At 41.8% G+C, this 24,619-nt stretch overlaps 1 protein-coding gene across 1 annotated transcript in view; it reads left to right on the top strand.

The window, feature by feature from the left end:
- The first annotated feature begins 10,979 nt into the window (after positions 1 to 10,979).
- GPATCH1 (G-patch domain containing 1) overlaps positions 10,980 to 24,619 on the top strand; it is a 25,889-nt gene continuing 12,249 nt past the window's right edge. The window contains exons 1-11 of the mRNA XM_019505593.1: positions 10,980 to 11,089; positions 12,506 to 12,640; positions 13,158 to 13,243; positions 13,513 to 13,673; positions 14,063 to 14,160; positions 14,332 to 14,387; positions 14,790 to 15,032; positions 15,924 to 16,071; positions 19,569 to 19,648; positions 20,858 to 21,062; positions 21,985 to 22,272. Coding sequence (XP_019361138.1) covers positions 11,011 to 11,089; positions 12,506 to 12,640; positions 13,158 to 13,243; positions 13,513 to 13,673; positions 14,063 to 14,160; positions 14,332 to 14,387; positions 14,790 to 15,032; positions 15,924 to 16,071; positions 19,569 to 19,648; positions 20,858 to 21,062; positions 21,985 to 22,272 — 1,579 coding nt within the window. The 5' untranslated portion in view covers positions 10,980 to 11,010. The remainder of the gene's footprint in view (positions 11,090 to 12,505; positions 12,641 to 13,157; positions 13,244 to 13,512; positions 13,674 to 14,062; positions 14,161 to 14,331; positions 14,388 to 14,789; positions 15,033 to 15,923; positions 16,072 to 19,568; positions 19,649 to 20,857; positions 21,063 to 21,984; positions 22,273 to 24,619) is intronic.

Below are 24,619 nucleotides of genomic sequence, written 5' to 3'. Positions count from 1 at the left end.
GTTAAAGTTACAGATTTGCTCAGTTTGGCCTAAAGCTTCACCAAGATTCTGGTGCCAGACCAGGTGGTTACCTGCTGATCCATGGGCTCACTAACAGGCATTTTTTGTCTTAAGTACTGGAGATGGGTGAATCTATAGAAACTGCAAGCAGTCAAAGGCACTCAGGAGTATAATGACAGGCTACTTCTATTCAGGGGTCAAAGCTGAAATAGCTGGAGAGACAGTACACAAGAAAGAGTGCCAAGGGGACTTGTGGGAAGGCATTGAAGGACCAGCGGTAGGCATGGCTGCATGTTTTCATTTTAGTTGCCACAAGCAGAAGGCAGGGCAGGGTGGCACTTTATAGACCCTGCCCTGCCTTCTGCCTGACTTCAGACTAACATAATTAAACTACCTCTCTTTAGTTGCATCATGGTTAGTAATACATTAAATATGCTAATTTAGACTGTATCTCCACTGCCAAAAAGGAAAAACTACCATGTATGATCTATCCTACTGTAACTCTACAGGGAAAAAATGCACTTCAGTTTTACTGCAATATAGCAAGGCAAGGTCACTCATGGGGATGTTGACTTCACCAAGCTACCTCTTGATAAGTGCTGCAAATACTTTGTGTCCACTTAGGCAGAAGAGGGTCTTTGGGTAAATGTGATATCTTTTATTAGATCAACTAAATAGTTGGAAAAATTGTTCTTTGCAAAAGTTAAAACTGAGAAAGGTTTTTGTATGGAGAAAGGCTGGTAGAAACATCAATATTTGTAAATTATTTGGCTCCACTAAGATTTTATGGCAAGATAATTATCTCATGTTAGTTATCTTACTGTGAAAATACACCTTTTGTGTCAGTGAAAACAGGGTCATTGAGTATGGTTGCCTCACTGTATAGCACAGCAGGGATGTTAACAGAAAAACTCACAGTTGAATCCAAGTTGATTGTGCAGAGACATCAAGTCTTTAATCTCTTCCATAAAATGGGTTAAATGACAGAGATTAGTTTATTTAATATTATTGCTATGCTTCCTTTTTGTATGTTCTCTATGACTTTACCATGGTTAAAATACACCTCTACATGAATCACTTATTATATATATATATATATTTCCTGTTTTGAGAAGTTTATAATATTCATGTTAGCATGGTGTGCTAGCGATTCACATTTAATTTAAAAACAAACAATCATACACTATTTGAAGCATTTATGTCAAATAAAGACATAATAAAAAGACTAATTTGGTCCACCTTCTTGATGCATTGATTTAAAAATACATGTATCAAGACTTATTGGCAAACTGCGCTCTGCCCTGTAAAAGAACGAGTCTGAAATCTATCTGTAATCTTGGCCCTTTTTCAGCTTTGTATTCTACAGTATAAGAGCTTTCATTACAAATATTGATGTTTCTACCAGCTTTTCTCCATACAAAAAACTTTCTCAGTTTTTACTCTTGTTAACTACTTCATGGCAAGACACGGTATCAATGAGTGACCCTTTGTGTTATAAAACCATTGTACCTATGTCACTGTTTTAGAAAAGCACTAGAATCGCACACATTATCTCCACTACCTGACAGAACAATTGCAAATTGTTTACGGAAAAGATAACTGAGTTTACTAGGGACAAAGTAAACAACATTATAATCAGGAAGTAATTCTACCTGGTAAACTGAACCTGAAAAAAGAAACTGGAGATTTTTTATCCGTGTACGTGCCAAACAAGGCAGACAAGAGATTTACTGTTAACATTCACTTTGTGCAAAGACCAGCTACTTAAAGCCTACGCTTTAAATCAAATCCTCAGAGAAGACTTGCTTATTCAGCAATTACAAAGTCTTTTGGATCAATTTCTTGCTAAACACAAGAAACCACCACCCATATTAACTAATTTTACCACCAAACCTTCAAGCTGACGTCTCCCTAATTGAGAATGACGAGAAAAAGGTTATGCATGTAAATTAACATGGTTGCTCTAGGCTGTTTTAAATTAAATGCAAGTCATCAATGACTCCATCCTCCTATCTACACAGAGGGGTAAATATTTAATGTGAAAACAAGGGACTATCTGAAACTCACCTTTAGGTTGAAAGAATCCAAGTCTGTGGGAAGAAATCATTGGTGCTGTAAATACTCTGTTAAAGATCAATGGAAAATGTGCTGCTAGTTAGAAATGGCAGAAATCTCTCAAGACTGAATGTTATGTTTTCCTTTCAGTATGATAAAGAAATTTGTAACACCTGCTTATATTGTAGATCAGGGGTCTCAAATGCTAATGAGTTGGCAGGCTGGATCCAGACTGCAGGGCTTCTCACTGCTCGAGCTGCTGCATTGGCACAACCAGTATGCAAGGGATAACACCATGACTGCTTGCCACCATGCTACAGATTTTCGTGCTGTCTGGAGTTCAAAAACTGGAAATTTGGTGGCAAGGAAGGGCAGGGCTGACATTAACCCTAGGTGTTGGTCACATCAGCACAGTTGTTCTAGCAGCTGTGGTCAGAAGCATGATAGGTCAGGTACAGAGGTGGGTCATGTGGCTGGAGAGAAGCCCTGAAGGGTGGATGACCCACCTTCACAAGGTGGACCTGGGCCCCAGGATGTATGTTTGACACTCCTGCTATAAATCATGTGGGATAATAGAAACCTCCTTCAGAATAGAAACCTCATCAGCATAGAACAGGCCTGTCCAACTGATGGACCTCAGGTGCATGTAGCCAGGTGCTGCTTCTTTCCAACTCCTGCTCCATTGCTCTCCTGCAACTGTCACTAGAGTCTCTGGGCTCCCCCCCACCTACAACATCTGCTTCCTGCCCGTCCCCTTGTGGCAGGGGTGGCATGACCTGAGGGGCTGAGGGAGCTTGGGATCAGGGAATTCAAATGACATGAGGACTCTGGTGCAGCACAACAGGGAGATTCATTGCAGCACATCATAAGGGCATCAGTGACAGCAGGAAGACCCACAGAGTGCTGCACGTGTACTGTGTAGCAGGTAGCCTAGGAGGCATACAACCCACAAGGTGTGTGGCTAGGGACTCAGAAGCCCTGGCATAGAACATAATAAAATCAGGTGTTTTTAATTATGTTTCATCTACATTATCTCATGTTTGAATAAACCTGAATCCGAAAGCAAAACGCGGGGTTGGGAAATCACTTGAAGCAAAGCTGACATGAAAGTTTCTCACCAATAGCAATGGAGAAAGACACAACATGCAAATCCAGATTCTGAGCATGTTGAAGTCCTGCAATAGTCTGATGTGGGCATTTGGTTGTGTTCACCGTAAATGACAGAGGCCTATTTGTGAAATGTGGATACACCCCAAAAACATTTGGTTGTATTTGGTTCTGAGTTTTGGTGTATACCCAGCATTACTTCAGCCTATGCAAACCAAAACTGGCAGGTTTTTATAGCTCTAATTGAGCTCTCATATAACAGTTAGGAATAATTTTGCCATCCACTGATAGCCTAATGGATTACACAGCTATGACAATGTATATTATCTTGAAGGTCAAATATTGTACATAATCAGTCACTGCTTGTTGTCCTTGACTACAAAAAATAAACAAGTTGGTTTGAGGTCAGTCATCAAAAGGTTTGTGCGTAATGCCTATTGAACTGCACCCTGAGTACTGAGCTGAAGTGCGAGTAAGAGCTAACAACATGTCTTAGAGCCACATGATTGGGATGGAAGTCAAGGGTCATTGTATGGGAATCTCAACTGGGCCGAGTCCCCTCCCGGCCCAAAAAATTCTCGGAAAAGGACAGTTCCCTCCAAGCTTACGAGGGGCTCACCCGACTCGGACGTGCGTATGCGCCGGTCTCTCCTGCCACGACTTGCTGTTACCCAATATGCTGTCCAGTTGGTATGGCGCGTACAGTCCAGGGATGAGACTCTCGTCTTCTTCTGCTTTTTTTTCCCAAGGTCCCGTTGTCCTGAGGGCTCCTCCACCCCTACACCCTCGCCCAGTCCTCCGGTCTGGGTTGTCCTGTCTGGTCCGGTCCTGTCACTCAGGTGGACCGTGAACCCCGCCAAATAAAATACAATAAAGTCCAAATACGAAAGGAAAAAAGTCCCGACCAAGGGTCTGGCCCGGGTTCGGGAGCCCTTACTCCCCTCTGGGTCCTCCCTGCTGTGAGCGGCTCCGCCCAAGCAGTTCACCAGCCGTGACCCCGAAAAGGCCAGTAAGGTGGGGAACCCTCCAGCCCTGAGCCTATTCCCCTGTCACTCTTCCCTGGCCCTGCTCCCTACGGGCCTTGTGCCGCACCCTGCAGCACCCTTGCGTCTTCGACCTTCCTAGGTCTACTGCCCGGGGTACGGATCCCTGTCTTGGGGTTCTGCTTACCCCAGAAGGTCCAGCTGCTCCTTCCGCTGGCCCAGGTCCGCTGGGGCGCCTTTACTTCTGTGACGCTTCTGGCCTTTGCTGTGCCTGCTTCTGCCGCCTTGGGCGCCGCTGTCCCCAGACCCACTGCTCCCAGCCGCGTTGCCTCCGGCCCGTCTCTGTTGGCTCCGCTGCTTCCGGACCCTTCTCCGTCGGCTCCGCTGCCTCCGGACCCGTCACTCTCGGCTCCGCTGCCTCCGGACCCGTCTCTCTTGGCTCCGCTGCCTTCCTGACCTGTCCACACCGGTGCTCCTTTTGAATGGGCCTGGGTTGCCCCAGCACCTCCCACTTACGGGTTCCTGTAGGGTTCAAATTCCCGCCGCTCGTCACTGGCCACGCCGCGCGAGCAGCGTCGGATTGCATCGACCCGGGGTCCCTCCAGGCCCGGCACCTGCTCTCCTCCCTTACAGTTATGTAGTCCAACCCCCTGCACAGATGCAGGATGTGCTACTCTTAAACAATCCCAGACAGATTCCTATCCAGCCTCTTTTTATAACCTTAATTAAAAGAGATTCCACAACTTCCTTATAGGCAGCTTGTTTCCATTGTCTTATTGTTTTCATAGTTATGAAGAATTATTCTTTTTTGAGATATAATCTAAATCTCCTTCGCTGCTGTTTAAATCAATTGCCTTAGATCCTGCCTTCTGTGGCAAGAGAGAATAGTTGTTTTCCCCCTTCTCTCTAGCAGCCATTCAGATATTTGAAAACTGTTGTCAAGTCTCTCCTTAATCTCCTTTTCTCCAGACTAAGCATACCTAGTACTTTCAACCTTTCTCCACGTAGCTTACAGCCTAACACCTTTATCTTCCTTGACTGTCTTGGATTCTCTCCAGTTTCTTGACATCATCCTTAAAAGGTGGTGCTGAGTAAAGGACACAATACTCCACTGGCAGTCTAGCATTACTTAGCACTAACTAGAGCAGAGTGGTACTGTTATGTCACATGCCTTGCATACAATGTTTATGTTAATACAGCCCAAAATTGCATTTGCAGTCAAGTTTGTTGAAGTTGCAATCCATCATAGCCCCTACATCTTTTGCAGTGCTACCCAGACTGTTTCTTCCATTTTGTATTAGTGTATTGTTTTTCTTCTCTTGGTGTAGCACCCTAGTGTACCAACATTTTTCTTTGTTAAAAATAATTTTAGTTCCCTCATTTATCAAGAACCTTTTGAATTCTACTCCTGTCCACTAAAGTGTTTGCACACCCTGTCAGTGTTGTGTCCTCTGCAAACTTGATCATTAAGCTACCTACTCCTGCATCTAAATAAAAATGTTAAACCTCACTGTGACACTGTGCCAGGCGCCTTGGATCCATTGCAGCTGAGCCTATTCACCTACCATGACTTGTTGTTAATAGTATACCGCTGGAGGGGGTGCTCATTGGTTCCTTTGAGGCTCAGGGGTGACTCCCTTGGCATGTCTTCTGCCGGGCTCCTCCTCCCCTACACCCGCCCCTTTCCACTCAGGTGTTACAATGGATTCTGGCAGCACCTTGGTACGATCATTGGTTTCTTCCTCAGCAGTGAGGGCAGGTGAAAAGGGGCACTGCAGGGTACTCGCCACTGTTTGTTTGCTCACAGAGAATGGCAACACAAAAGAGAAAACTTAACCAAAAAGAGCCTGGCCTGGTTGGTGGGCAGGGCAACATTGCCCCTGCACTAAGCAACTCTCTCCTGAGCCTGAGGGGGTGTGCCCACTGCATTCTTCAATTTCTTCCCTCCTCTGGGTTAATTTGACTTTGCAGCAGGCTGGCATTCTATTCGGGGTTTTCCCTGTCCAGCGACTGGGCCAGGTGTGCCACAGACCCATGGCATCCTGTGCAGCACATGTATGGAACCTGGTATCCACCGGTCCCCCGTTGGTGCACTTTGAGTCTGCTGCCACCCTAGCAGGATGTGCAGGTTCTGTTGGGCCTCCCTTTAGGGTCCACCCCAGTACAGTGCCCATAAGCTGCCCTCTCCCAGGCCCACATGACCTGCATGTTCCTGGGCTGACTACCATCAACAGTGGTGAGTGGCTTGGCATCCCCTTCTGTCCTCTGGGCTCTGGGGGCGAAGGAGTCCTCCAGCATTCACCTGAAGCTTTCAAACCTGGGAAGCGCAGCCGGCCTCTAGCCAGCCCAGAAGTGCTTCTGGGTCTTCTCCAGCTGTGTCCCTCCTACGGCGCAGTTGTGTTGTCCCCTGGGCATGCTAGCCAGCAGGGGAAGTTCCAGACTTTTTCTGACTGCAGGGAGGATGTCCCGCTCTATTCCTGGTGCCCGGATGTGTCCCACCACTGCTCTGGCTTTCAGGCCCATTTTGAGCCCGTGGCCTCCAGTCTCTAGGTCAACCAGTGGCCCCTTCTCCAACCACGTGGTATTGGCTGTTTTAATTGCTCCTGGCCACCTGGGCTGTGGCATGGATGTAAGCCAGGTGTGGGCCTGTCACACTCATCACACCAAAATAGACCCCTGTGGAACCCAGTTTCAAACTTTCTGCCATTGCCACATTTCATCCATTCACAGTTACTCTTTGCTAGCCACTAGTTAAGCAATTATATATCCACCTGACAGGGCATGTCTACATGTGCATTAATGCACCTTTTCTAATGAACATTAAATTAGTACCTCCAGTGTGAGGTACTAAATTAATGTACATTAGGCTGTGCTAATGCACAGTAGCATATTTGCATGCTTTTTTAGTGATGCTTAATGCACAGTAGACTATTTTACTGCACATTAGCATAATGTCACAGTCTTTACATGATGCTTTAATGCGCAGTAACATAGCCTACTGCACATTAAAGTGCACGTGTAGATGCGCCCACAGTAATTTGTTCTAGTCTTATGAATGGGTCCCACAAAAAGAAGGAATCAGGGTTACTTAATTTACATCAGTTGTTCTTTTTTGAAAAGGTATTTTATTCTTTAAATTTGTTTAAATTACTAATGCTGAAATAAATCTTGAATAACTTTATGAACAAAGAATCCATATAAGCATGCTGAGAATGCCGTAGGGTTTAGACATCTCTTCTAATCACGCTACCTAATTTATTTAATATAAGAACATAAGGAAAACTGTAGTGGTTCAGACCATAAGTCCATCTAGCCCAGTATTCTGCCACAGAACAGGTGCTAAAGGAGAGAGTATTTATATAAGGCCTATCTAGACTGAGCTGCCCCCTGTTCCTCTTCTCTTACAGCTTTCAGCATTTAGAGCACTAGGTATAGCACTGCAATTTGAAGACTGAAGCCCTATCAAGTTTAATTCCCACTGGTGGGCATATTTTATATGAATTTCTGCAGTCCTTCCTTGAATTTGGTTACATTTTCAGTCTCTGGCATCTTGTGGGACACTTGATAGAGTTTAAAACTATTTTAATGATTAAAATTGGCTGTGTGTGACACTGGGTGCATCTTTCACTTGGAGACTGATTTAATTTCAACCCTATAAATTATCATCATTTGAAAGTAATTTGGTGTCTTGTTAAATGAAAGGAACTTGTAGATCTAACAGAAATGGTGCAGTGAGGATCTTAGAAACACAATGTCTGGCAAATAAACAATTGTTGCTTACTTTGCTAATATTTTTACATGGGGAGATGACTAACCACTGCAAATTGCTCAGAGGAGGAAGTATGACATCCTATATCTTTGTGCAGTGCTTAGTACCACAGAGAGCTGATCCAATTAAACTATTTGTATTACTAATACAAATGTATGATGATTAATAACAGTTATTGCTTTAATTCCATTGTTTTCTCTGCACCACATTTTAGAAGATGCTCAAAATATAGGACAATTCAGTGACAGTCATCTTTTCTTTCAGAGAAAAATTAGATAATTAATAGTTTCAAAATATAATCAAGTACAGAAAACAGTATCACAGCAACGTTTTAAAAAGCTAAGAAGCAACGTTATTAAGAAGCATTCTATGAAATGAAGAGCAGCAGGCAGCATGGCAAAAAGTTTCTTCAACCTAAATCATTAAAAACTATGCTTGTAGAGATTTTTTCTGCTATATGTATCTATGGTATCTATGCCTTTAAGCATCCAGTCAATAAGACTCTTGAGGGCAAGGAGGAGTAAAAAAGTAGAAAAAATATTTTTGCTAGTACATTCAGCAAACACACAGAACAGTAGTGTACTGCAAAACAGTTTTTACACAGACTCTTTTGAGTAGGGCAGTACTTTAAACAAAAGTATCAGGCTGAATGGAGCTCTGAGTTTTCTCTGTTAAAGACTGAAAGTCAGTGGAATCCATGTTTTCCCTTTCTATACTGAATACATGCCCAGCAGGTTTTTACAGTTCAGTCATCCTGGGATTGATAAGAGTCCTTATTAGGCACTAGATTCTTTACATGACTGTTGTGAGGAACACACCTTTGATATGGTCTTTTTGTATGTTGTTTGGATATTGTTTGTTACTGCCTTCGTAGCAAGAAACAGCACTCAAACGTGGTTAAATCACAATATTTTGGACCACTGATTTAGAACAATATACAGAGCACTATCATTCTTTTATGGGAACACCTTGATTTTCTCCATTACCTATTTGTTCAAATTGTTGTAAAAAATGGTATTTTTACCTCTAAGGATTGATTAGATTGCTCTTGAGTGACCTCATCTGGCCAATAAATATGATTCTGACAGTCTCTGAAAAAGCTGTATTATGCCATTTGATTTGGCGTAGATTAGAAAGCATGAGAGAGATTGCAGCAGGCCAACCCAAATGCACCGTCATGCCATACCTTTAGGAATATGGAAAACATTTTTAGCATCTCATGTCCAAAATACTCTTAATGCGACCATAGCAGTCCCACACTTTGCTTGCATAGCTCATGAGAATTTAACAAGTATCAGAATCACTTTTCAGAGTAATGAGACATTGTCACCACTGTAACAGACAAAACAGGCTAAATTCTGTCAGACTTAATTTGAAAATTCTAGTTGTACAGGTATAGCTGAGAGGAGAGCTGATAAAACTGGTAAAAACCTCATCCTTTATTAAAACTAGAAGGGACATCACTAGAAGGTACCACTACAGCAAAGCAGAGAAACCCTGCTGAGGGAATAAGACTACAGGCCTAACAGGCCTTTTCTATTTTAAAAAAAGCTTAGTAACATTATTTAAAGACGCTATATGAAATAAAGAGCAGCAGGCAGCATGGCAAAAACTTTTTGCAGTCTAAATGATCATAAACTATTCTGCTGGTGGAGATCTTTTTGCTATACGTCTCTGCGTAGGATCTATGATGCCTTCAAACATCAAGCCCAAAAGACTCTTTGGCTGTGTCAAGATGAGCTTGCAGAGGCACTGCAACGGCGCAAATAGCAGCACAAATATATGCTACTGCTTTGTGGCTCAGCGCACAACCCTTAATGTGCACTTTGTTGTGGCACACATTGTCCCGCTTTGGGAAATTGCCCTTGTGCTGCTCCTCGCAGCTCGAGCAGCAGGGGCACAAATGGAGGAGAGACACTCCGAGTCTCTCACTGGAGGACCAAGCCTCTGTTTGTTCCAGTGCATGCTATTTTCACATGCTCTGCACCACTTATTTTCACGGCACTTTTTTTTTGCTACTAGGAAATCCCAGTACTAAGTTTTGCCCCCGCACTGTAAATTAGCAGTGCAGGGCACATTTTAACGTTCCATACATGCAGTTTGTGGCACCACAAAGAGGTTTGCGGTACCAAAAAACTGCACGTGCCTGCACGTCTGGACATGGCCTTCAGGGCTACGTGGAGTAAAAAAAAAACAGAAAAAGAAAAGGTATTTTTGCTAGTACACCCAGCAATTCTAACAATATCTGTGATTTTTCTGCATGGAGTATTTAAGATGGTGCTTGCTTTTGTGCCAGTTGACAAAGCTGGTGACAACCTGACCCCCTTGGTGCTCAGACACGACAGCTGCAGGGACATGGGGGAGATCTGGAAACTGTGCTTATTTAAAGGAATGTGATTTCTGTAGATGAGTATTTTTCCTGGCCAGGTACTGCAGCTGCAGCTGGTCCCCTCTGAAATTGGGATAGCAAAGGATTTTATTTGACCTCCTCCAGCCTTGCCAGGTCTTAAATATTAAATTATTGTATCGGAAGCTCAAAATGATCCTATTTGCTGAAAAAACGATCACACACTGAAAAAAAGTACAAATAAGTCTTATTAATTTGATATTGCTCACTGTAAGTGGCAGCGAGAATGGAGTCATGGAAGTTAAAGCTTATCTTTTTGAGGCAAGCAGCCCTGAGAAAGTGCTGACTGCAAACCCAAAAGGAGATGAAAACGCTCAGAGTGACTCGGGTTTTGCATCAATTAACTGCCTCAAACATTATCGTGCATTGTCCTTGGTACAAGAGTTGAAATGATCGTGCAAATACAATCATCAATGTAGATCTGGCAACATAGGCCTCTTCCCTCAGGAACAAGAGACATCTGTTTGGCTATGGACACGGGAAGGCTCCCAGCACGATTCACCCCCCGTCCTCAGGGTCAGGCCCTCACGTGGAGGCAGGACCCAGACAGGGCGCGAGAGGCCGCTTAGCGCCGCCCCCTCGACTCCTGATGACGCAACGGCCAGAGAGCGCCACTCCCGACCACGCCCCCTGCCCCGCCCCGTCCCCACGTGAGGGGCGTGTCCCGCGCGGGTCGCCGTAGCAGGAAGATGGCGGCGCTTGCGGGCAGGGACAGCGAGGAGGAGGATCTGGTGAGCTACGGCACTGCGCTGCGGCCCCTGGCTGAGGGTAAGGCCGCCGGGGGCAGCCGCTGGCTCGGGCCGCGCCCGCTAGGCTTCGCTGCTGATTCCTAAGGGGTGGGGGGAAAAAGGGAGGCCCAGGTGGGACGGAGCGGGGTGGGGGACACGTCTCCTCAAAACGCGCTCTGCTGCCTTGCCGCCACTCCCGGCGGGGGAGGCCCCTCAGGCAGGGGCCGAGGCCTGCGGCCTTGTCACTGCCCGTCCCCACTCTGTCGCCCTCCCTCGCTCTTACCCGAGTTGTCATGGCCTCAGTGGAGAAACCACTGGGGTTTTGCTGCTTAAAATGTGGTGTCCTCACTGATACGTCCCTTGCGCCTGGCTTAATCTGAGCAGGCACCTGCCTCTGTGTAGAGAGACGACCCATTTCCTAGGACCTGCTCTGATTGCAGATGCAGAGCTGACCTCGATTCCTTGTCACTGCAGCACCCCTGGGCTATTGGCAGTGCCATGATTGTTTATTAGCCCCCAGTGTCCTGGTTACATTCAGCCCTGGGTCACTCGTCCTTGAGCAAAGCAATGTAGTTCAAGTAGAAAGCAGGGTAGAACCGCACCTTAGAGACTAACCAGAGAGAGTGTGTGCATACACAAAAGCTTCTGCCACATCTATATCTCTGTTATCGATAGAAATACAGCACAAACTTTGACAAATATACACACATCTATATAGATATAGCACAAGCTTTTGTGGGCCAAAGCTTACTTCATCAGATGCTGATCATATTACATCGTCGCAGCATATGATAAAGTGAGCTTCAGCCCATGAAAGCTTGTGTTTGTTTATATATATGTGTGTGTGTATATGTGTATGCATATATACACATGTGCTTGTGCTTGCTTGTATACATATGTGTATATGTACATGTATATACACAGGCACACACTTTGGTTTGTCCATTAGGTGTAAATCTATCTTGCTGTCTTCCATACATCCTGTTTTCCAAAGTTTCCTACAACTTCAGGTTGATGCAATTTAGTCAACCTAACACTTTTTTATCTTTAGAACATTGTATGTAGTCCTCAGAGCACCCCCTCCAAAACAGGTGAATAGGTATTATCCTGTCAAGTTTTAGGCCAGGACATTTATGAGGCAGATAGGATTTACCTTTTTTAGGTCATAGAAAAAGTCATAGACAAAATTGAGATTAGAATAGGTAATCTGTACTGATTTTCTGTGCCCTTACTCTTTTTCTTTTTTCTTCTCCTCCTGTAATAATTTCCCATTTTCAGTAGTTTTGGCAGTGCACCTCGCTACTATGCAAACTGCAATCCCTGTCATGCCAGAGGTGTCTCCTATTTAAACCAGTTCTTGGTCACAGAGAGAAAACAGTTGTTGAGAGGAATGGGAGTTTTATATTTTATTTAGGTTAATTAACTTTCCCATTGTTATTTCTTTTTCTAATTGAAGGCGAACATATTAAGAAGCCAGTTCCTCTTCAAGAGCAGACTGTTAGAGATGAAAAGGGACGATACAAACGTTTTCATGGAGCTTTTACTGGTGGCTTCTCTGCTGGCTACTTCAACACTGTTGGTTCAAAAGAAGGTAAGATATTACTGGGCACATCTACACAAGACGTTAAATGCTCAGTATCCCAGTTATACTGCACAGTAGCATGTCATGGCAGAAACGGTGCCAATATGCTACTGTGCAGCAGCATCACTAAAAAATGTGTGTGCTGGAGCTACTGCACTGCAACAAGTGCTGAACTTAAGGTGCAGTAACTATGGTGAATTAATGAACGTGTAGATGTGCCCACTGTGTCTGAAAGTAGTTCCTTCTATGGAAGATTTTCAGCCTTGCTTTTATTTTCAGAACATATAAACACTATTTTTTTTTTTCTGAAAATAAATGTAACCTGGTGTTATCTAACTTTTCTTTACTGTTGTCACCTGCAAATGGTAATACCACTCTGGTAAAGTAACCTTGAACCTGTTACCCTCTGAATGCTTTGCCTGTAAGTGTGGAAATATTCTGCTGATGTATCCTTACATGTAATCTTCCCGTGTTGCTTTCAAAGTTTATCATCATATGTGAGTTTAATTATTTGTTTTCTTTAAAGGATGGGCACCTTCAACTTTTTTATCCTCACGTCAGAAGAGAGCAGACAAAACAGTCTTTGGACCAGAAGATTTTATGGATGAAGAAGTACGTTTAAAAAAATAACATACATTTCGTAGAACTGGGACTGGATGAATCTGGGATTTCCAAAAGTGTTTAAAGAAATTAAATGCTCAGCTTTCATTAAAAGTCAGTAGGAGTTGAACGCCTATCTCCTTTTAAACATCTTTTTAAAACACACAGGCCTTTCTTTTTCTTTTCAGTGTGAATTAACAAAGGTGACTTTCACAAAGAAAAAACTATTTCCTATTAGAAATTTTCCATGATGTGTTTTTTGGGTTTTTTTCCTTCTTCAGGATCTTAGTGAATTTGGGATAGCACCTAAAGAAATTACGACAACGGATGACTTTGCTTCCAAAACCAAAGACAGAATAAAAGAAAAAGCTAGACAGATTGCAGGGGTAGCTGAACCCATCCCAGGAGCAAGTGTGCTGGATGATTTAATAGCACCTGCAAGGTGAGTAGATTAAAAAAATGCAATGCTGTATTGGCAAGGAAACATATCTGACTGCTGCACTTAGTGTGACTTATTATATTATGTGTGTAATATGATATTCAAAAGGGGATCCACCTGGCTTGTTTTTGACATGTAAATTTGTACTGCATATCATTTGTAGTTCTGTATGCAAGCTACATGGGCAAAAGATAATACTTGGAGAATGGTGTTTACAGAAAACTGCTATGAAAACCTGTTATACAGTTATTCTACTGTTATACCTGTTATACTGTTATAAGTTAACAGTTATATAACAGTTATAAGTATACTGTTATAAGTGTATCTTTTTTCCACTGTGAATATTTAAAAAATTTATCAGTATAATTTTTTGCTCTTACATTTTCTTGTAGAATAACAATTGGTGTTGAATTGTTGCGAAAAATGGGATGGAAAGAAGGACAAGGAGTTGGACCTCGAGTCAAGAGAAAGCCAAACAGGCAACAACTTGGTATGTTCAGTTAATTTTACCAATTTGAAATGCAGGAAACAGAAAATTGTACTCTCCTTTGGGTATTAAGATTATATTTGTAAAAACTTTTCATTTGCTCTAGTGTTTGTTTAATTGAGGCATAATTAATAAAGAATTATAGTGTAATATGGTGCTGTTGTGTTTTTACAGATCCTACAGTAAAAATATATGGCTGTGCATTACCACCTGAAGCGTCTGGATCTGAGGTATTGTGTAGGCAAAAGTTCTTGCTACTGTTTTTTATATTAAAAAAAAATTACTTGTACACTTGTAAATAATATTTTTAGTAAAATGAGAAGGGTAGTTAGTCTGAAGTCAAGCATGTGGCAGGGAAGGTTGCCACCTTAAAGACTAACTCTTCAGAAAGGCATGTGCTTTCAAAGGCTACAGCCTACTTCATGGACAGAATATTTCTAAATTGCTTAAGACTCATTAACATAAACCTAGTACAGTTCTTTCACTAATTTGGCATTAGGTGTTTAGGGAACTCTGAAAATTTTCTGAATCTATCCTCGTCTTAAGTAAATTTTATCATGGAACAAATTTTTGTAGTGCTGTATGGTTTTAAACTACTTATGTTTTGTAATGGATTTTTACTTTTGTAAAAGGGTGAAGAGGATGACTATCAGCCAGAGAATGTGACATTTGCACCCAGAGATGTAATGCCTGTTCAGTTGACTTTGAAAGAGAATGTCCATGGACTTGGTTACAAGGGTCTGGACCCCACCATGGCCTTATTTGGGGTTTCAGGAGAACACATTAATCTTCTTGATGATGACTTTGAGAAGTCAAATAATTTGCTTGGTGATGTGAGGAATCGTAAAGGAAGAAAACTGGGTATCTCAGGGCAGGTAAAAGTGTTGCAGTGTTGTTGTACGTACTATCTTGCAGCATCGTTTTAAAATAATTTTTCTCTCCTATTTTAAGTATATTGAAAATGCAATTACCACTAATAACCATGTTTGTGCTAGTCTGTTTTTCTTCTTTCTCAGACTCAGAGCACTGCATAAACATAAATGAAACTTTGAAATGACTGAGAGGCAAGCTGATAATTATAGTAGATTTAAAATGAGACAACTGAAGTACAGGATGGGAAAGTGACTTAACTAGGCAAGTAAAAAATGCCAAGTTAAATTCAAGGTTCAGATAAAGTTGGGTTTTTTTTGGTTGAAGAAGATAACTATCAGGTTTTTTGCATTATTACAATAGTTATTTTGTGTAGGAAAGGGAAATTAAAATAATTTTACACCCTTACCTTTTCTTTATTGTAGGTATTCACAAAGTTGCAGGAGAGCCCCCAAGGGCCAAACCTGGTACTTCCTAGTGTGTCCTTGGGCTAGACTTCTACTCAAGACCATTGAAATTTGTGCTGTAAATGGAAATATTTCCATTGTTACAATGCTATCCTTACTATCCTACACTTACTCAGACCTTAGGTTGTATCGGTTAGTTTTAGAAAGCTCATCTTGTTGCTTACAAGAAGCAGGGTCAAACATACGTCTAACTCAGTGTCTCCAGTCCCTCACTGTTTGGGCAGTGGGAGAACATGTTTGCTTTTTGACTGTAGGTCTCCATTTTGGCAGTACTGTAAGCCACTGAGCTGTTCTCAAGTGTGTAGTTTAATTTCAACCAGAGAGTATGCCTGCCTAGATGTGTGCTAATGCATGACTTTTTAAAGACGGAGCAGCTCATTTGAAGTTCTCAGATTCTAATGATTTTAAACCTGAAATCTTGTTTTTAAGGCTTTTGGCGTAGGAGCTTTAGAAGATGATGATGATGATATCTATGCTACTGAAAAATTGTCCAAATATGATACTGTTCTAAAAGACGAGGAGCCTGGAGATGGACTGTATGGCTGGACTGCACCAAACCAATATAAAAACAAGAAAAGTAAGAATAAAGAGAATCCAAATTAAGTTTAACTCTGCTGTAGGAATGAATATGATAATACTCATGTCTGTTTCCCAAGTCTGATAAGGATTGTTATTTTCTAGCCCTGCAATCTGATCACTTTAACCTCTTCCTTTACTAGAAGTTCAAAAATGTATATTACAGTAAAAGCTCCGTTAACTGGCACCTTACAAGCTGGCATACTCTATTAACTGGCATACTGGCTTGTAAGGTAAAGTGAAACTGAAAGCGCCCACCGTGGCACTTCCAGTTTTTCCGAGCCCCCACGGTCTGGGGCAAAGCAGGCTGCGCGGGGGCCCACGGGAGTGTTGGCGATGCTGCGGGAGGGGCAGTGACACCCTGGATGTGGCAGGAGAAGTGGTGGCCTGAACAGGCAAAGACGCCTGTTTGGGCCACTCAGTTAACCAGCATATTTTGTTATCTGGCATCCCCTGTTCTTGGGGGATGCCAGATAACAGAGCTTTTACTGTAAATGAAAACCTCTGTTATTTCAGTTAGCATGTTTTTCTGAAAACATTTTCTACAGCAGGAGAAGTACTAAGTGAAAAACACCTTCACAATGAAAATGCAGAAAAACATTGCTCATTTCAAAGTTGTATGACACATGTCGATAATAAGTATTATGTACCAAAATTTTGTTAAAAGAACACAAAGGTTGCAAGGTCGTGTTAGGAAACACCAGAATTTAGATTGCCTCTGCAACCTTATTTCGGTTGTCTTGCATGTATACATTATGATAAAATCTTTAATAATTTAATCACATACTTAACACTGTGCATTAAAGAACTCCGCAGTAGGATAGTACTTATAAATACAAGTACTAACCTGTGGCAGAGTGAATTAGTTTCCCGTGGCTTAACAGGGCTGCATGCGTGGACATTGAGACTTTACTGCAAAGCTAATTAGGCAGCTCCACAGTAAACATCTTGTGTAGATGTGCCCAGTATGTGGTGTGAACAGAGATCTTTTAGAAGCTTTGAAGTTGGCCCCAGCCACCAGCATGCCAGAATTCAAGCCCCTGCTCTGAAGCATGAGGTGACAGAACTTCTCAACGAAACGATTATGAGATTTAAAAAAAAGGGGGGAGCTAGACTTAGTTTTTCTGTGTTCTCATTTTTGGAAACAGGTCTTAGGTACATTCTTTCAAACACATTTATCCTGGGTTGGGCATTTGGCATAGAGAATTTTATCCAGAATGGTTTACATTTAGCAATGTTAGACCATGTTTTTGATTGTTTTTAATTAAAAGTGTCAACTTTTAACTGCTTATAAAAACTAAAATGTGAAACTGCATAAATGTACAGATAAAAATTGCCACCAAAAGTGGCTGCTATAAGAAACTAATAATGAATGGGACTCTTATGATGGCATCCATTCATCAGCAAGTGACGGTGGATATTGCAGTTATTCTTTTCACTGGTGGCACATTTTCTCTTGTGGCTATAAAGACTGATGTTAAATTTGCAGATCCTGCCACAGTGGTCACAGGTTATTAAGAGCTACATGTTATTAAGGGCTACTGTACTGATAGGCTGTTTCCTTCGGTCATGTTTCTGTTGCAATTTGAGTGACCATTTCTTGTTATGATGTTGGACTCCATCATAGAGAAGGGTGTGCCACTTTGTTCTGTCTCCTGCTAAGACCTCCCAAAGGTTTGGGTTGATTCCAAAGCCTTTATATGCTGTCTGCAGACATCTTTGAAGTACAGTTTTGGGTGCCCTACTCTTCTCTCTCCACCTGCAATTTGCCCATACAGGATGTCATTTAGGATATGCCAATCTTCCATCCTGTGAATATGGCCAAGCCAGCATAGGCGCTGCTGTTTGAGTAGTGCAGCAGTGGTTGGCTTTGGCGATGACCTCTGTGTTGGTAATTCTTTCTTGCCACTTTATGTTAAGGATGCACTGTAAACAGCACAGGTGGAAACTGTTCAGCTTCTTTTCTTGATATACATAAGTTGACCACACTGCTATACATAAGGACACTGAGGATGCACACTTTGTACTCAAGCAGCTTAGTTTTGATTGTGAGTTTTGTTCTAAACCAGGGGTCAGCAGTGTTTTTGGGCAGAGTGCCAAGAACACCCACAAACTTGACTTGTAAGATGTTGGTGTGCCAGGGGCCCAATTCTTATTGTAGCAGCACTACTCTGACCCCTTCCCCACCATCTACCCTGAGGTGTGTGTGCTACGCAAGATGCCTTTGCATGCCACGGTCTGGCACCCGTGCCAGGGGTTGCTTACCCCTGTTCTAGACTTGTTTGGAGAGCTTGCTGAAAATGGTAGCTGCTTTTCCAATGCGCATATTTAGCTCTTCATCCGGTAATAGGTTGTCACTCACTGTGGATCCAACATAGCAGAACTTGTTCACTGCCTCGAGAAATGTGTCGTCAAAACAGATAGATGGTGTCTTTTGTCTTGGCCTTTAGATATGATAGATTGTAGAGTTTGCCATCTGATCGTGTGTAAAGGTATTTGCCTTCCTTCAAGCCATCAAAAGTGTAGTGCAGCTGCATAGAAGATCCCAAACAGCGTGGTTACCAGAACACAACCCTGCTTCACTCCGCTCTTCATCTCAAACCTGTCAGAGGTTGAGCCATCAAACTGAACTGTGGCCTGCATGTTTTCATGGAAGAAGTGCATCATGCAGAGTAATCTTGGGGGGCATCTAGTCTTTACCAGGACCTTGAACAAACCTGCTCTGCTGACAGGGTCGAAGGCTTTCATCAGGTCAACACGTACTACGTACAGTGGCTTATTTTGTTCTCTTTATTTTCCTTGCGGTTGGCATGAGGAGCATATATCCACTTATCTCCCTGCTCTGAATCCACACTGTGATTCCAGGTAGATGTGGCCAGCAAGTTGTTGCAAGCATTTCAAGACGACTCTGGCAAAAAAAAAACCTTGCCTGTGATGCTGAAAAAAGAGATGCCTCTATAGTTGTTGCAGTCACCCTTGTCTCCCTTTTCCTTGTAGAGAGTGATGATGTTAGCATCACATGTCCTGGGGTACTTGACCTTCTTCCCAGAAGTACACTTAATGTTGATAAAGGTGTGGTAGCAGGCTAGCCTTCCTGCACTTGAGAACCTCAGCTGAGATGCCATCCTCCCCTGGTGCTTTTTCACTTGCTAGAGAGTCTATGGCCTTGCTAAGTTGTTGGGCTGGAAGGTGCTGGTTCTTTGTCTAGCTGTGCCAGTACACTTGGAGTTGGAAGTTGATCTAGTGCCTCTTCTGAAATATCTGTTTCATGGGAGTAAAGCTCTAGCTCTTATACAGGAGGGCTGATATCTGTAGGGGAAGGTAGTCCTTTAGCACACATTTACATATGCTCTAGAGGTGGGGTGGAATTTAAACAAAAAAACAGGACACTGTTCTCTGAAACAGCATCCTTTAATCCTAGAATCTTTTGAAATTTTCATTAAAAAGTCTATGCTGTTGGCTTTGAAAATGCTGAGTAACATTATCCTCATTTAATAGGATTAGAAGCTGAAGTAAAATATATTGGCAAAATTCTGGATGGCTTTTCTTTAGCATCTAAGTCGGCAGCTCCAAGCAAGGTAAGTAAACCAGGTTTTGTTTTTTGGGGGTTTTTTTAGATAGATTAGCTAATCTAATCTCTTCTCTATTGCATGTTCAAATACAATTAATAGTCTTGTCCATGTCAATAGTAATTAGATGGTATATGCAACAAAAATGCAAAGAATTCCAATGTAGTACCAAAGAGGGATACACAGTTTAACAGCAAGTCCCCTCGTTATTACTGTATCCTAATGCCTTCCAATATATTGTAATAGGAATAGGCAAGCAGCAGAACCCCCCAGAACAACCAGAACTAAAGTTTTTTCAGACTGTTAATGTGAACCTGAAATTTGTCCAGCCACTGGATTTGGTAAACATTTTTCAACTTGGTCTCTCAGCCTGGCAGCTGTTTTTACAGTTGGGTTGATTTAACCTAAAGGAACAATTTACATATTCTATTTCTGTCTTTCAGACATAATGTCATGTTTTCTCAGTAGTCAAGACACCTTTCCCCCCCTTCTCCCCCTCCCCCCACAATCAACTTGTTCTGCCAGTACAAATTAATTTAGTGCTTAAACCCTGCTTTTGGGACTTCATTTTTAAATGCAAGCTATGTTGATATAAGTGTAGAATGGGCTAGTTCAGGCACAAAGAAAAGAAGAGAGGACAAAGAAAAATCTACTGAACATAGTTTTGCATTTGAAGAACTGGAGGTATCTTCTTATTCAAGGCTATTACTATGGGAGAAAGAAAAACAGGGTTTCAGTGGAGCAACTGAAGGTGTTTGAGAAGCCAGAAGATGCCTATTGCATTTTTAAATATATCAAAATGCACATGATTAAAGAAGGTGAAATGGCTATTACGCAATATCCAAAGTATTTTTCTTGAATTAAAGTTGAAAGCAGCACATGCTCACTAACTTCTTATAACTCCTGTTAATTTTTAAGGTGTTACCCTGCCATGACTTCTACCTGATTTCAGACTAACATGGCTGACTACCTTTCTTAACTCCTGTTAATTCTTAATTTGGTGTAATTTTTATATGTTGACAATTCAGTAACTATTTTTTCCAAATTTAAATATGTTTGTCTGTTGCAATACAATTGATTTATTGACTCAGATTAACTGATACTGTACAGTTAATACTGTACATGTATAAAACTGATACTCTACATCTTTCCTTTCTATTGTTAAATTATATAAGATAAACTGACAATGGTCAGTATGTTTTCTGTTTGTTCTGGAAGACTTATCCACCACCTGACCTGCCAAGGGGTTACAGACCAGTCCATTACTTTCGACCTGTGATAACAGCTAGCAGTGAAAACTCCCCTTTACTGAAGGCATTAGTGGAATCTACTGGAAAGCTTGAGAGTGATACAGCACAGCAAAGCAGGCATACGCTGAATGCATCTCAGAGGAGGGACTTGTTAGGAGAGACTGCTCTAAAAGGTACATATGTGATGATACAATTCCTGTTTCATCATAGTAATTTTAGATTTTCTTACCTCTGACTAGACTGCAAGTTTGAATATACTTCATATGGTCTTGAACATGTATTTTAATTAAAAATTAAATTAAAGACAGATTGTATTAACCAAAATGCCTTTCACAATGTGGCAAATTTAATTCCCAAATATCATTTATTGTGCATGTGCTCAAGATGCAATGTGTGTGTGTAACACACACACGTGTGCGCGTGCCAGTTGCCCATCAAGAATGACAGGGGGTAGAGGGGTTGGGATGGAGTGCCACCACCTAATGCCCCATGCTGTTGCTGTTCTGCCTCTTACAGGGAGTGGGGTGGGAGTGCTGGCCTTGGCTCCCCCACCCGCTGTCCGATCCTTGGCATGGCTTACAGAGAGCAGGTTGGGCTGGCCTCGACTGCCCCACCCTCTGTCCAGTCCTCGCTGCAGCTTCAGAATAATGGCAGCACTCCCCCATGCTTGGAGCACTCTGGCTGTTTCTGTCAGCCAATCAGAGTGCAAATAAAGCATTACGGACAGATTGACAGGCTAGACTTTTATAATATTAGATTTTTACAGTTTAATGTGAATATATATAATATATAAAGTAAAACTTAGCAGTAAAGGTTACTTTTGAAGTAAGCCACTTCCTGTATTTAAAAGGTCATTTAAAACATCCTTTTGAGATTTTCTGCATAATATTAGCATATAATATTAACTATTAGATGATTGATTTTTTTCACTGATTATTTGTGTTTTCTGTGAATGTCTATACAAGCATCCTCTACATATGAATGGTTTTGTTTAGACAGGGAATAATACCAATGTGTAGTATATTTTTATTCATATGGTAGAGTTTCAAATGCTTCTCCTTTCCATTTATTTTCCATTGCTCTTTCTTTGTTCAGGTCCAGCTCCTTCTGTTTTAGAGTATTTGTCAGAGAAAGACAGAGAGAGAATCAAAGAAGCGAAACAAGCATCTGAACAACAACTGAAAACAAAACCATTGCCTCAGCAATCTGTACATAGTAGATTTCAGTCAACCTGCCGAGAAAGTGCTCATCAGAAATGGCAAATGGCATTGGGGGAGCAGTTAGCAACTGCTGGCTCTAGTGACTTCAAACCATTTGCAAAAAATCCAGAAAAACAAAAACGTTATGAAAACTATGTAGAGAGCCTTAAAAAAGGACAAAAAGGTAACTAACAAATGGTCATGACCTTTCTGCACAATTTTTTTGTGGGGAATAACTATTTCTAAAATTTTCAACTGTGTTAGGGCCCTAACATAAATTCTGCTCACTGAATGCGATGGCACTTTCCTTTTGTCTAGTTTGCAAACTGGTGTATGTGAAATTCCATCCGTGGGACAGCCACAAATTTAGGTGCTTGAAGAGCCTGGCTCATATGCATCAGAGTTTCTCTTATCGCATCCTAATGTAGTTCATAACCTCATAGGCCATACAATGCTCTTACAGCCTTTTAAATCACATCCCTCTTGTTCTCTTTCTAGCTTTGTGTCCTAACCGTTTTTTAATACTAATCTTTCTTTTGTAATCAGACCTTTTTGTTCTGAGCACAAAGGGATCAAATTCCACAGGAATGTTGCGTTAGCCTTTTTGTTGAAATATGTTTTGTTTCTTACAACCACAGAGAATTCTCAGTTACAAAAATGTCTTGATTATTTTCAAGAATTTCTTTTTCTTCTGTGATGTTCAGGCAATTATGACATCTTCCCTCCTACTGTGCAAGTGTATCAGGAAAATGGAGCAGTTGTATTTGGCTTTAGCAATGAATCTCCATGTCTCTGGACCTCAACATCTGTGAAGTTTTCCAGGAAACTCGGCTAAACAGCCAACATTTTTGGGTTCTCTTGCTTCCCTTTTACAGTCTTGATTTCAACCCTGTATGGTTATCTGTATTCATTCATTGAGCTGGTACTTTAATCAAATTGGCTTCCTTTGGTGGGGTCCTGGAGAGTAAGAGGCAGATTGCAACAAAGCAGAACAAAACCAAACAAATGGCAGATGCCGATAGTGTGCTGCGCTGTTTTTCTAGTTCAGTGGTTCTCATCCTTTTCAGGGTTGGGTCTCCCTCCCCAACTTTTCTGAATGTGGTGGTACCTTTGGTTGAGAACCACAGTTGTGCTCAACTTATCTCGGTTCTTCTTAATTTGGTGATGTTGCCTCCAGGTAAAGTTGCCTTGTGTGTGTTGTGTTGTGTACAGCCAGACTGGGAAGGGCTGCAGCATGTGCATATACTCCTCTTGCATTATGCTTCTCTGATAATAACCCTAAAGTAGGCAGGAGAGGAAGCTCAGCTGCAGACCTTTCTTGTCCGACTCCACATAGTGTCTTCTGGAAAGAGGTGTCTGGGATAGGTGGAACTGTCCCATCTGCCTCTGTTTCTGGGAGGGTTGTGGTTGGTGGGGCTGGACCGGGAAGAGCTGTAGTCCAAGCCAGTTCTCATTCTTGCTTTAGGGTTATTGCATTTCTCTTGTATTGTGTGCTGCAGCCCTGTGTGTGGGGCAGTTTTACCTGGATGCCATTGCTGCAGCACTTGCATTGCAGTACCATGGGGTGCTGTAATACCTCAATTAAGAACCAATGTTCCAGACAATTTTCTAGTCTTATTATCTTGTTGGGATAAATGGATCTGTCTTTTAATCTTTAGTTTATCTACTTGGAACATGGATATTACTTTGTAAAATAGAACTCTCCTCTTAAATACAGTATTGGTAGAATAAGATAAAAATGTGGGAAATCTTAAACTAACTTCAAAGGTCAAGAACCTCATATTGGAAAATCAGCTGGCTTTTTGACTGGCTTGTCTTTCCTTTAGAAGCAAATGGGAGCCAAAATACGTTCCTTGTAAACAGTGTAGAACCAGGGAAAGAAATGGTTTACCTTAAGAGTTTTTCTGTATTTATTACTGTACATATTTTAGAGACCAAAATGTCAATATGAGAACTCAAATGGAAATCTAAACCTTCAATCCTGAAAACAATCTACAAATCTGTTAGATTTTTTTTGGAGTTGGTTGCCATGTGTTTTAAAGGGCAGCAAAAAGACATCAATAGTACAGAGATTAATTGGGTAAATAGAGTGCGAATATTATAATTTTGGACAATCATTCCTCGCCTCTGTGGAATAGAATTAACCAGGGACTACTTGCATTTCCAAAGTTTATAACATTTTTAATACTCAAGTACACATTCATTGGACACTTACAGAGATGTGTTTAGATTAGATAGTAATCTAACTTTTGGAACTGTTTGAAAGAATCACAAAATGAATTAAACCCACATAAAACCCACGCTAGAAAATCTGGTTGTCACACCAGATGACAAAGCTAACATATTTAACGTTTTCTTTGCCTCCGTTTCCCTGAGCAGGGGCTAGAACAGCCACCCCGCCTCTGGGCCCCCCTTAAACCCTAGGGGAGGCGCACCTGGGCCAAGGGTTAGTGAGGAACTAGTTAGGGAACTTCTGGAGGGACTGGATGTATTCAAATCAGCTGGTCTGGACGATCTCCACCCCAAAGTAC

This window comes from Gavialis gangeticus, unplaced genomic scaffold (genome assembly GCF_001723915.1).
Source record: "Gavialis gangeticus isolate Ggan-Ray unplaced genomic scaffold, GavGan_comp1, whole genome shotgun sequence".
In the NCBI taxonomy this organism is placed as follows: domain Eukaryota; kingdom Metazoa; phylum Chordata; order Crocodylia; family Gavialidae; genus Gavialis; species Gavialis gangeticus.
Note: the sequence above shows the minus strand (reverse complement) of the source record. Positions and strands in the feature narration are given on the sequence as shown.